The sequence below is a fragment of the Scyliorhinus canicula genome, chromosome 29, assembly GCF_902713615.1.
Source record: "Scyliorhinus canicula chromosome 29, sScyCan1.1, whole genome shotgun sequence".
NCBI lineage: Eukaryota > Metazoa > Chordata > Chondrichthyes > Carcharhiniformes > Scyliorhinidae > Scyliorhinus > Scyliorhinus canicula.
Window position 1 is genome coordinate 14,105,953 of NC_052174.1, and position 10,175 is coordinate 14,116,127.

The window sequence follows — 10,175 nt, forward strand, 5'->3', positions numbered from 1 at the left end:
CCCCATCTGTTGGATTCTTCAGTCGGGGGATTCATCTCCGTGTGTATCCTGTCCCGAGCCTCCAGAATCTGGATGCTTCAATGAGTTCTCGCTACTGTGCTCCGGACAATATTGCTCTGTTAGTTTTCCAGCTATTTCTGTGTCCCTTTAGTGATGCTGGGTGCTGTACGTCCCGTTTGTCTCCCCCCCCCCCCCCCCCCCCCACCCCCACCCCCACGGAGCTTCATTCCCCAGGTGGAGTTGTGCCCCACGAACCCCATCTTTCCGCCCCCCCCCCCCCCCCCCCCCCCCCCAGGAGTCTCGAGGCGGAGTTGTGTCCCCCTGGTGGAGCTGCATCCCTGCCCTGGAGTCCCCAGGCGGAGCTGTGTCCCCCTGGCGGAGCTGTGTCCCCCTGGCGGAGCTGTGTCCCGTGTCCCCCTGGCGGAGCTGTGTCCCCCTGGCGGAGCTGTGTCCCCCCCCCCCCCCCCCCACAGAAGCTGTGTTCCCCCTCCTGCAGGCGGTGTTGTGTTCCCACCCCGGACACCAGTGTGGTGTGTGGGTGCCAGAGCGGGAGCCGATGCCCTCCCCAGTCGAATAGCTCCCCAGCCCTTGCGCGAAACGGGTCGGCTGAATGGAAGCCTGGGGGTGGGTGGCGAGGGTGGTGTTCCACTGCCCCCCCCCCCCCCCCCCTCCAGGACAGATCGCCTGTACGTTTTGCCTGGTGACTGTGGGCTCATGCCGCGCTGCGGGGTAAATTAGAGGTTTTGTTCCCTACATTGCGAAGGGAACTCCCCTCGTCAGGAAAAAAGAGCTTCTCCCGGAAGCAGGGCAAAGATGTCAGTTCGAATCCCGGCCCTGGGTCACTGCCCATGAGGAGTTTGCACATTCTCCCCGTGTCTGTGTGGGTTTCGCCCCCACAACCCGAAGAGGTGCAGGGTAGGTGGATTGGCCAGGCTAAATTGCCCCTTAATTGGAAAAAATAATTGTGTACTCTAAATCTATTTTTTTTTTAAATAAAAAAAATATTTGTTCAGCGACTCAAAGCTCAGTTTGGTGGGCGGCTTCGGGCAGTGGCTGACTATCTGCCCGTTTCTGCCAAAACAAGTACTCCAGCCATGGGTATCTTTAAAAATTATTTCGAGAATCCCTGTAGTTTGCTGTTTCTGAACATAAATGGCAGTTGTTTTAGGACAAGGATCTGTTACCGCCCGAGGGTGGCAGTTACAATTAAAGAAAAGCCAAAATAAATTGAAAGATTATTACCCGAGGGCATTGCTTATCTCCATTTGTGTGGCGAATGAGGTGGGTTTGAAAATGGCCTGGAATTTTTCAGGGTCGCACGCAGCATGCTGGTGAATAATCTCTCCTGACATTTGTACGTTATACCGGTTGAACTGATTCGCCAGACCCTAAAGATCCTCTCCAACTGAACATTAGCAAAGGCTTGTCTCAAAACAGTTGAGGGAATGAGGATTTGAGAGAATTCCTGTTCGTTATCAGGCAGATTATTTTGATTCATTGTGCCAAACGGAAGCGTCTTGCTCCTGATCACTGCCAGTGAGCCCTGGGTCAGAGAGGGTTCCTGCTCATGATCACTGCCCAGTGAGCCCTGGGTCAGAGAGGGTTCCTGCTCCTGATCACTGCCCAGTGAGCCATGGGTCAGATAGGGTTCCTGCTCCTGATCACTGACCAGTGAACCCTGGGTCAGAGGGTTCCTGCTCCTGATCACTGCCCAGTGAGCCCTGGGTCAGAGGGTTCCTGCTCCTGATCACTGCCCAGTAAGCCCTGGGTCAGAGAGGGCTCCTGCTCCTGATCACTGTCCAATGATCCCTGGATCAGAGAGGGTTCCTGCTCCTGATCACTGTCCAGTGAGCCCTGGGTCAGAGAGGGTTCCTTCTGATCACTGTCCAGTGAGCCCTGGGTCAGAGAGGGTTCCTGCTCCTGATCACTGCCCAGTGAGCCCTGGGTCAGAGAGTGTTCCTGCTCCTGATCACTGTCCAGTGATCCCTGGATCAGAGAGGGTTCCTTCTGATTACTGTCCAGTGAGCCCAGTGTCAGAGAGGGTTCCTGCTCCTGATCACTGTCCAGTGAGCCCTGGGTCAGAGAGGGTTCCTGCTCCTGATCACTGTCCAGTGAGCCCTGGGTCAGAGAGGGCTCCTGCTCCTGATCATTGCCAAGCGAGCCCTGGGTCAGAGGGTTCCTGCTCCTGATCACTGCCCAGTGAGCCCTGGGTCAGAGAGGGCTCCTGCTCCTGATCACTGCCCAGTGATCCCTGGGTCAGAGAGGGTTCCTGCTCCTGATCACTGCCCAGTGAGCCCTGGGTCAGAGAGGGTTCCTGCTCCTGATCACTGCCCAGTGAGCCCTGGGTCAGAGAGGGTTCCTGCTCCTGATCACTGCCCAGTGAGCCCTGGGTCAGAGAGGGTTCCTGCTCCTGATCACTGTCCAGTAAATTCCAGCATTACTCCGTGACACACACACAGCCGAACACCCTGTTGTCCAAGTTCACCGTTGGAAAATGGCCCATTAGGAGGAAGTGCGTGGAGAGTGTACGGGCGTAGGGGAAGAACCTTGAGGTGGGCGATGAAAATCTCTCTTTCCTCACATCGTATTGCGCAGGGGGAGGGGGGGGGTGCGGCAGGGGGCAAGAAACAGAAATCAGATAGAAAGCAAAATGGGTTTCTCTTCATTGAGTGAGAGGGCATGCCACTGATTGGTACACCGTCCGCCCAATTAAATCGCAGCACCAATCAGAGAGTGAGGAGCGTGGGGGGCTTTGCTTGTGACGTGATTGCTACCTCGCCTGAGGGGGTATATAAAGCAGGTAAATCGCAGGGCTGGAGTTGGTCAGAGCAGTTACACAGAGAAGCTCGCCTCTTGCCCACACTGCCCGACGAGACAGTTTGCCAATCGCTCCCATCCGCAGTAAGAAAATCAGAGCTCGAGATGCCGAGATCGCAGACTCAAGTCCTCCTCACTCTGGTCACTGTCGCTCTGCTGTTACTGCGGGGATCGAGTACAGCCAGAGTGCAGGGGCTGCCCGATATCTTACAGGAGAGGAACGACGAGGGGACTGAGGTAAGACAGATACCCCTATAAAATCTCCATCCTGTTGCGCTGGCGCAGGTTAACCCCAGACACTCCATTCTGCACTCTATTTAACCCGTTAAGATCCAGCACTTAACATAATTTAAATGCATAATTTTGTTTAGTTTATTGCTGGAATCCATCTCAATTTAATTTCAACATGTTCGAGAGCTAAAATATTGAAGGGAGCTGGATTATCAGTAGGGATACAGTCAGTAACACAGGGCGCTGGGGGAGAGGGGTTACTGAGTGACAGTGTGAGGGAGCTGGGTTAACATCAGTAGAGATACAGTCAGTAACACAGGGTGCTGGGGGAGAGGGGTTACTGAGTGACAGTGTGAGGGAGCTGGATTAACATCAGTACAGATACAGTCAGTAACACAGGGTGCTGGGGGAGAGGGGTTACTGAGTGACAGTGTGAGGGAGCTGGATTAACATCAGTAGAGATACAGTCAGTAACACAGGGTGCTGGGGGAGAGGGGTTGCTGAATGACAGTGTGAGGGAGCTGGATTAACATCAATACAGATACAGTCAGTAACATAGGGTGCTGGGGGAGAGGGGTTACTGAGTGACAGTGTGAGGAAACTGGATTAACATCAGTAGAGATACAGTCAGTTACACGGGGTGCTGGGAGGAGAGGGGTTACTGAGTGACAGTGTGAGGGAGCTGGATTAACATCAGTAGAGATACAGTCAGTAACACAGGGTGCCGGGGGAGAGGGGTTACTGAGTGACAGTGTGAGGGAGCTGGATTAACATCAGTAGAGATACAGTCAGTAACGGTGCTGGGGGAGAGGGGTTACTGAGCGACAGTGTGAGGGAGCTGGATTAACATCAGTAGAGATACAGTCAGTAACACAGGGTGCTGGGGGAGAGGGATTACTGAGTGACAGTGTGAGGGAGCTGGATTAACATCAGTAGAGATACAGTCAGTAACACAGGGTGCTGGGGGGAGAGGGGTTACTGAGTGACAGTGTGAGGGAGCTGGATTAACATCAGTAGAGATACAGTCAGTAACACAGGGTGCTGGGGGAGAGGGGTTACTGAGTGACAGTGTGAGGGAGCTGGATTAACATCAGTAGAGATACAGTCAGTAACACAGGGTGCTGGGGGGAGAGGGGTTACTGAGTGACAGTGTGAGGGAGCTGGATTAACATCAGTAGAGATACAGTCAGTAACACAGGGTGCTGGGGGGAGAGGGGTTACTGAGTGACAGTGTGAGGGAGCTGGATTAACATCAGTAGAGATACAGTCAGTAACACAGGGTGCCGGGGGGAGAGGGGTTACTGAGTGACAGTGTGAGGGAGCTGGATTAACTTTGATCTCTAGTTGGCAGAGAGCAGTGTTTGAGAAGATGGGGGATTTGCTTACAGAGGGGAGCTTTCCGAGTATTAGGACGCTGGAGGAGAAGTTTGGGTTGGCGAGGGGAAACAAATTCAGGTATCTGCAGGTGCGGGACTTCCTACGTAAACAGGTTCAACCTTCCCGCTCCTACCGCTAAGGGAGATTCAGGGCAGGGTAGTTTCCAGAGGATGGAAAGGGGAAGGGAGTGTCTGACATTTACAATGAATTTATGGGGGTCAGAGGAGACACAGACTGAGGAGCTGAAGCGCAAGTGGGAGGAGGAGCTGGGAGGAGAGGTAGAGGATGGTCTATGGACGGACGCGCTGTGTAGAGTCAACGCATCTGCAACATGCGCCAGGCTCAGCCTGATATAATTTAAGGTTGTTCACCGGGCTCACACGACAGTGGCCCGGATGAGCAGATTCTTTGGGGTGGAGGACAGTTGCGCAAAATGTGCGGGAGGACCAGCGATCCATGTCCACATGTTCTGTACATGTCCGAAGCTTAGGGGATTTTGGTAGGGGTTTGCGGATGTCATGTCCACGGTGTTAAAAACAAGGCTGGCACTAAGTCCAGAGGTGGCGATTTCCAGGGTGTCGGAAGACCCGGGAATCCAGGAGGAGAAAGAGGCAGACGTTCTGGCCTTTGCTTCCCTGGTAGCCCGGAGACGGATACTATTCGCTTGGAGGGACTCAAAGCCCCCGAACTCGGAGACCTGGCGATCGGACATGGCTAGCTTTCTCTGTTTGGAGAAAATCAAGTTCGCCTCGAGAGGGTCACTGTTTGGGTTCGCCCGGAGGTGGCAGCCGTTCGTCCACTTCTTCGTGGAAAATTAATCGTCAGCAGAAGGTGGGGGGGTTAGTTTAGCTTGGAGTAGGGGGTTAATAAAGGTTGGACCTGTAAGGGAGAGAGATGGCTTTTGCACTATGTTTATAGATTCATGTACATTGTTTATTGTGTTGTTGTTATAATATCAAAAATACCTCAATAAAATGTTTATTTAAAAAAAAACATTGGTCTCTAGTTTAAAGATTGCCTGCTTTAGGGACAGCAGGATTCTATCAGGCACAGGAAAATATTGGTTCGAAGACGAGATCACAGAATCACAGAAATACACACTGCAGAGAAGGCCCTTCAGCCCATCCAGTCTGTACCGACACCTGACCTGCCGACCTAATCCCATTGGCCAGCACTTGGCCCATAGCCTTGAATGTTACGGCGTGCCAAGTGTTCATCCAGGTACTTTGTAAAGGATGTGAGGCAACCCGCCTCTACCCCCCTCCCAGGCAGTGCGTTCCAGACCCTCACCACCCTCTGGGTAAAAAGGTTTTTCCTCAAATGCCCCCCTAAACCTCCTGTCCCTCACCTTGAACTTGTGTTCCCCTCGTGACTGACCCTTCAACTAAGGGGAACCACTGCTCCCTATCCCATCCTGACCACGCCCCTCATAATCCTGTCCACCTCGGGCTGGTCGCCCCTCAGTCTTCTCTGCTCCAGAGAAAACAACCCAAGCCTATCCAACCTCTCTTCATAACTGAAACGTTCCATCCCAGGGAACATCCTGGTGAATCTCCTCTGCACCCCCTCCAGCGCAATCACATCCTTCCTATAATGTGGCGACGAGAACTACACCCAGTGCTCCAGCTGTGGCCTCACCAAAGTTCTATACAACTCCAGCATGACCTCCCTGCTTTTGTAATCTGTGCCTCGATTGATAAAGGCAAGTGTCCCATATACCTTTTTCCCCCACCATCTTATCAACCAGCACTTCTGCCTTCAGAGATCTGTGGACAAACACGCCGAGGTCTCTTTGTTCCTCGGAACATTCCTGTGTGGTGCCATTCGTTGAATACTTACTGATCTGATTAGCTTCCATTGAAAGAGAATGTTGACGGAAAGAAAAACATGTGGGGTGGGAAATTTAGAAATGAGTGTGTGAGAAAGGAGAGATGTAATAGGGTTAGGTGGCAGTGGGAGTGGTTAACCGAAAAGAGCGGGAGATGGAATAAAATGAGATAACACCGAAATCAGATTTAATTGCTACTTTATTCCACAACCTCATTGACATGATGTTTGCTGTAGTTCAGTAACACTCTTCCAATATCTCATCTCTAAGATTGTGGATTTAAGACCCACTCCAAATACCTCAGCACCAAACACAGACCCTTAATCTCAGTGTAGTCCTGAGAGACTGCTGTATTGTCAGAGGGTCAGTACTGAGGGAGTGCCGCACTGTCAGAGGGTCAGTACTGAGGGAGTGCCGCACTGTCAGAGGGTCAGTACTAAGGGAGTGCCGCACTGTCAGAGGTTCAGTACTGAGGGAGTGCCGCACTGTCAGAGGGTCAGTACTGAGGGAGTGCCGCACTGTCAGAGGGTCAGTACTGAGGGAGTGCCGCACTGTCAGAGGGTCAGTACTGAGGGAGCACCGCACTGTCAGAGGGTCAGTACTGAGGGAGTGCCGCACTGTCAGAGGGTCAGTACTGAGGGAATGCCGCACTGTCAGAGGGTCAGTACTGAGGGAGTGCCGCACTGTCAGAGGGTCAGTACTGAGGGAGTGCTGCACTGTCAGAGGGTCAGTACTGAGGGAGTGCCGCACTGTCAGAGGGTCAATACTGAGGGAGTGCCGCACTGTCAGAGGGTCAGTACTGAGGGAGTGCTGCACTGTCAGAGGGTCAGTACTGAGGGAGTGCCGCACTGTCAGAGGGTCAGTACTGAGGGAATGCCGCACTGTCAGAGGGTCAGTACTGAGGGAGTGCCGCACTGTCAGAGGGTCAGTACTGAGGGAATATTTGGTATTAAATGAAGACCCCACCTTCTCTTTCAGGCTGACTCCACAGTCAGCATTTAAAGAGATGAGGGCTGAGGGGGGAAGTGGGTGGGGTCGGTCGGTTTGGGGGGGATAAGGTAGTTCACCCCTTTGTCCTGGGGGCTAATATTTACCCTTCATTCAATATCTCAAAAAGAAAATAAGAGATGGGTCCTTGCTACTTTGCTTTGTGGGATCTTGCTGTGTACAAATGGTGTGTGTGTGTGGGGGGGGATATAACAGTGGCCAACAGCTAATTGTTTAATAAAAAGGTGCTGCATTGTCTGCGAGGTGCTCTGGAAGATGTGCGTGGGGGTGGGGGACATGCTGGGGATGTGCCAGGCGCTACACCAATAGAACAATGGAACATTACAGCGCAGTACAGGCCCTTCGGCCCTCGATGTTGCGCCGACCTGTGAAACCATTCTAAAGCCCATCTACACTATTCAAATGCCAGTGTTGTGTTGTGTTTACAGGAGCTGTCCAGGACCATGGTGCTGAACCTCCTCTCCGAGCTGCTCCATGCTGGGGACAAGGGGTTGCCCAGCACCGAGAGACGGGAGCTTCCCCAGGCTGAGATCGTCCGCCGGTGGAACTCACCGCGGGACCGCAAAGCAGGCTGCAAGAACTTCTTTTGGAAAACCTTCACCTCTTGTTAACGTGCGGAGAGAGAGGGAAAGAGAAAGTGAGCCGGCGGGGGGAGAGATATAAAGAGAATTCCTCCCTCTCCCAAAACCTATCTTCAGCTCCTGAAGGGAGGCAAAAAAAATCAATTGCCTCTATCTTGTAGATTTTAAGATTCACAAATCCCAACCACCTCCGTCCCTCGAAAGATTGCCTCCCCCTTTGGGCTGCCTCTCCGCTGAGGATTTCTCTGTGTCTTTATCCAAGGTGTTTGTAAATGATTGACTTGTTTGCTTTGTTCTCTGAGCATGGACTTGCTCTCACACAATAAAATATCTTTATTTCTCAGCAACCTCCACGACTTTGTGTTCCTTTCTGCCCTCTCTCTGACTGGGAATCCATCCCTGCACCACCTTCCACACTCATACCCAGCTCCCCTCTAAAAATCTAATCGGTTATGTGAACATTTTTGGGTTGTGGGGGGTGAAACCCACGCAGACACAGGGAGAATGTGCAAACTCCACACGGACAGTGACCCAGAGCCGGGATCGAACCTGGGACCTCGGCGCCATGAGGCAGCAGGGCTAACTCAATGCGCCACCGTGCTGCCTTCATAGGCTGTTAATGACCTCATCCTCCCTAAACAAGCGAAAGAGGGGTTTGCAGCTTGTAACGACTATGAAGTACCGTCCATAACTGTATTCCCAGAACTTCTCCACTCGGAAAATTACGGCTAGTCCCTTTTTCTCCATATGAGAATTAAGCTTTTTCGGCATCAGTCCGAGTCCTCGCACAGGCAATAGGCCACCTTAAATGATAAAACCGCTCCGATTCTGGGTGAGAATGATCGCTATTAGCGGGGAGTGGGGGGAGGGGGGGATTCTAAATGAATAAGAAACTGGATGACTGGAAAGCTAGTTTGACCTGTTAAAAGGTTTACTTCTGATGTTCTCTCCAATACCACCTCTGCTGCTTCTTGAGCAATGTGTGTAGGGGTGCCAACATTACAGAAAGATTAGGAATAAATCTTCCGTAACCATTCACCATTCCTGAAGAAAATTTCAGTTCCACACATTTTTGGGAGCTGGTGCTTCCTTCGATATTCTCCTACATTGGTTGCAGCCCTTGGGCGTCTACCCTGAACCCCAAGTACTTCACTCGATGAACCTGGAACGTGCACTTTTCAATTTTTAAGACTTTTTAAAACTTCTCTAATTCTAATTGTTGGCACGCTAGCCTCATACAAAGTTTAGTGTCAGTTAAACCTGCTAATTTAACATATAAGTCTTCGATTCTTGGTATTGAGTAACTGCCCAATTTTGCTGCCAGTTTCACGGTTAATTTATAACCGCACATATCTCAATGGTTCCATCTGGTTTAACCACAGGCACGATGGGTGCTGCCCACTCCGAAAACTGCATAGATCTGATGATGCTTCATTCTTCCAATGTCTTGAATTCAGGTTCAACCTTCTCATGTAAGGCACGGGGGTATGGGCCAGGCTCTGTAAAACTAGGATCCACAAGCAAATTTAATTTGACGATAAGAGCCCCAGGGGAGACGATAGCGGCATTCACGGCGTACCTAAGACAAACAGCTGAGTGTTGCAAGCTCGGGTCTGCGCTCAACGACATGTTGAGAGACCGGTTCATCCATGGCGTTACCGACATGGCCAAATTACTAGCAGAGGCATAGATTACCTCATAATAATCTTTATATATTTTATAATCGTTATTAGTGTCACAAGTAGGCTTACATTAACACTGCAATGAAGTTACTGTGGAAAACCCCTAGTCGCCACATTCTGGCGCCTTTTCAGGTACACAGAGAGAGAATTCAGAATGTCCAAATGACCTAACAAGCTGTTAGGGAGGGGCTGATTAGCTCACTGGGCTAAATCACTGGCTTTGAAAGCAGACCAAGGCAAGCCAGCAGCACAGATCGATTCCCGTAACAGCCTCCCCGAACAGGCGCCAGAATGTGGCGACTAGGGGCTTTTCACAGTAACTTCATTTGAAGCCTACCCGTGACAATAAGCGGTTTTCATTTCATTTCATTTTCAAGCACGTCTTTTGGGACTTGTGGGAGGAAACCGGAGCACCCGGAGGAAACCCATGCAGACATGGGGAGAACGTGCAGACACCGCAGTCAGTGACCCAAGCCAGGAATCGAACAATTATGAGTTCTTCAGCGCACATTCTACACAGTATAAGTGTGGTTCAAGGTCTCTGGCCGACAGCCCGTGATGATCTTCCTTGCGAGTTATCACTGATGCCTTCCTGCTTGATTTAAAGATACCGCTGCATTAAAGTCACAGGTGCATTATTCGTCCATGGAT

At 51.5% G+C, this 10,175-nt stretch overlaps 1 protein-coding gene across 1 annotated transcript; it reads left to right on the top strand.

Moving 5' to 3' along the window:
• Positions 1-2,827: 2,827 nt before the first annotated feature.
• LOC119958400 (somatostatin-1A-like) lies at positions 2,828-8,189 on the top strand. Its single transcript, XM_038786914.1, has 2 exons — positions 2,828-3,054; positions 7,690-8,189. Exons 1-2 carry the CDS (start codon positions 2,923-2,925, stop codon positions 7,870-7,872), a joined length of 315 nt encoding a protein of 104 aa, XP_038642842.1. The 5' UTR covers positions 2,828-2,922; the 3' UTR covers positions 7,873-8,189.
• Positions 8,190-10,175: the final 1,986 nt, after the last annotated feature.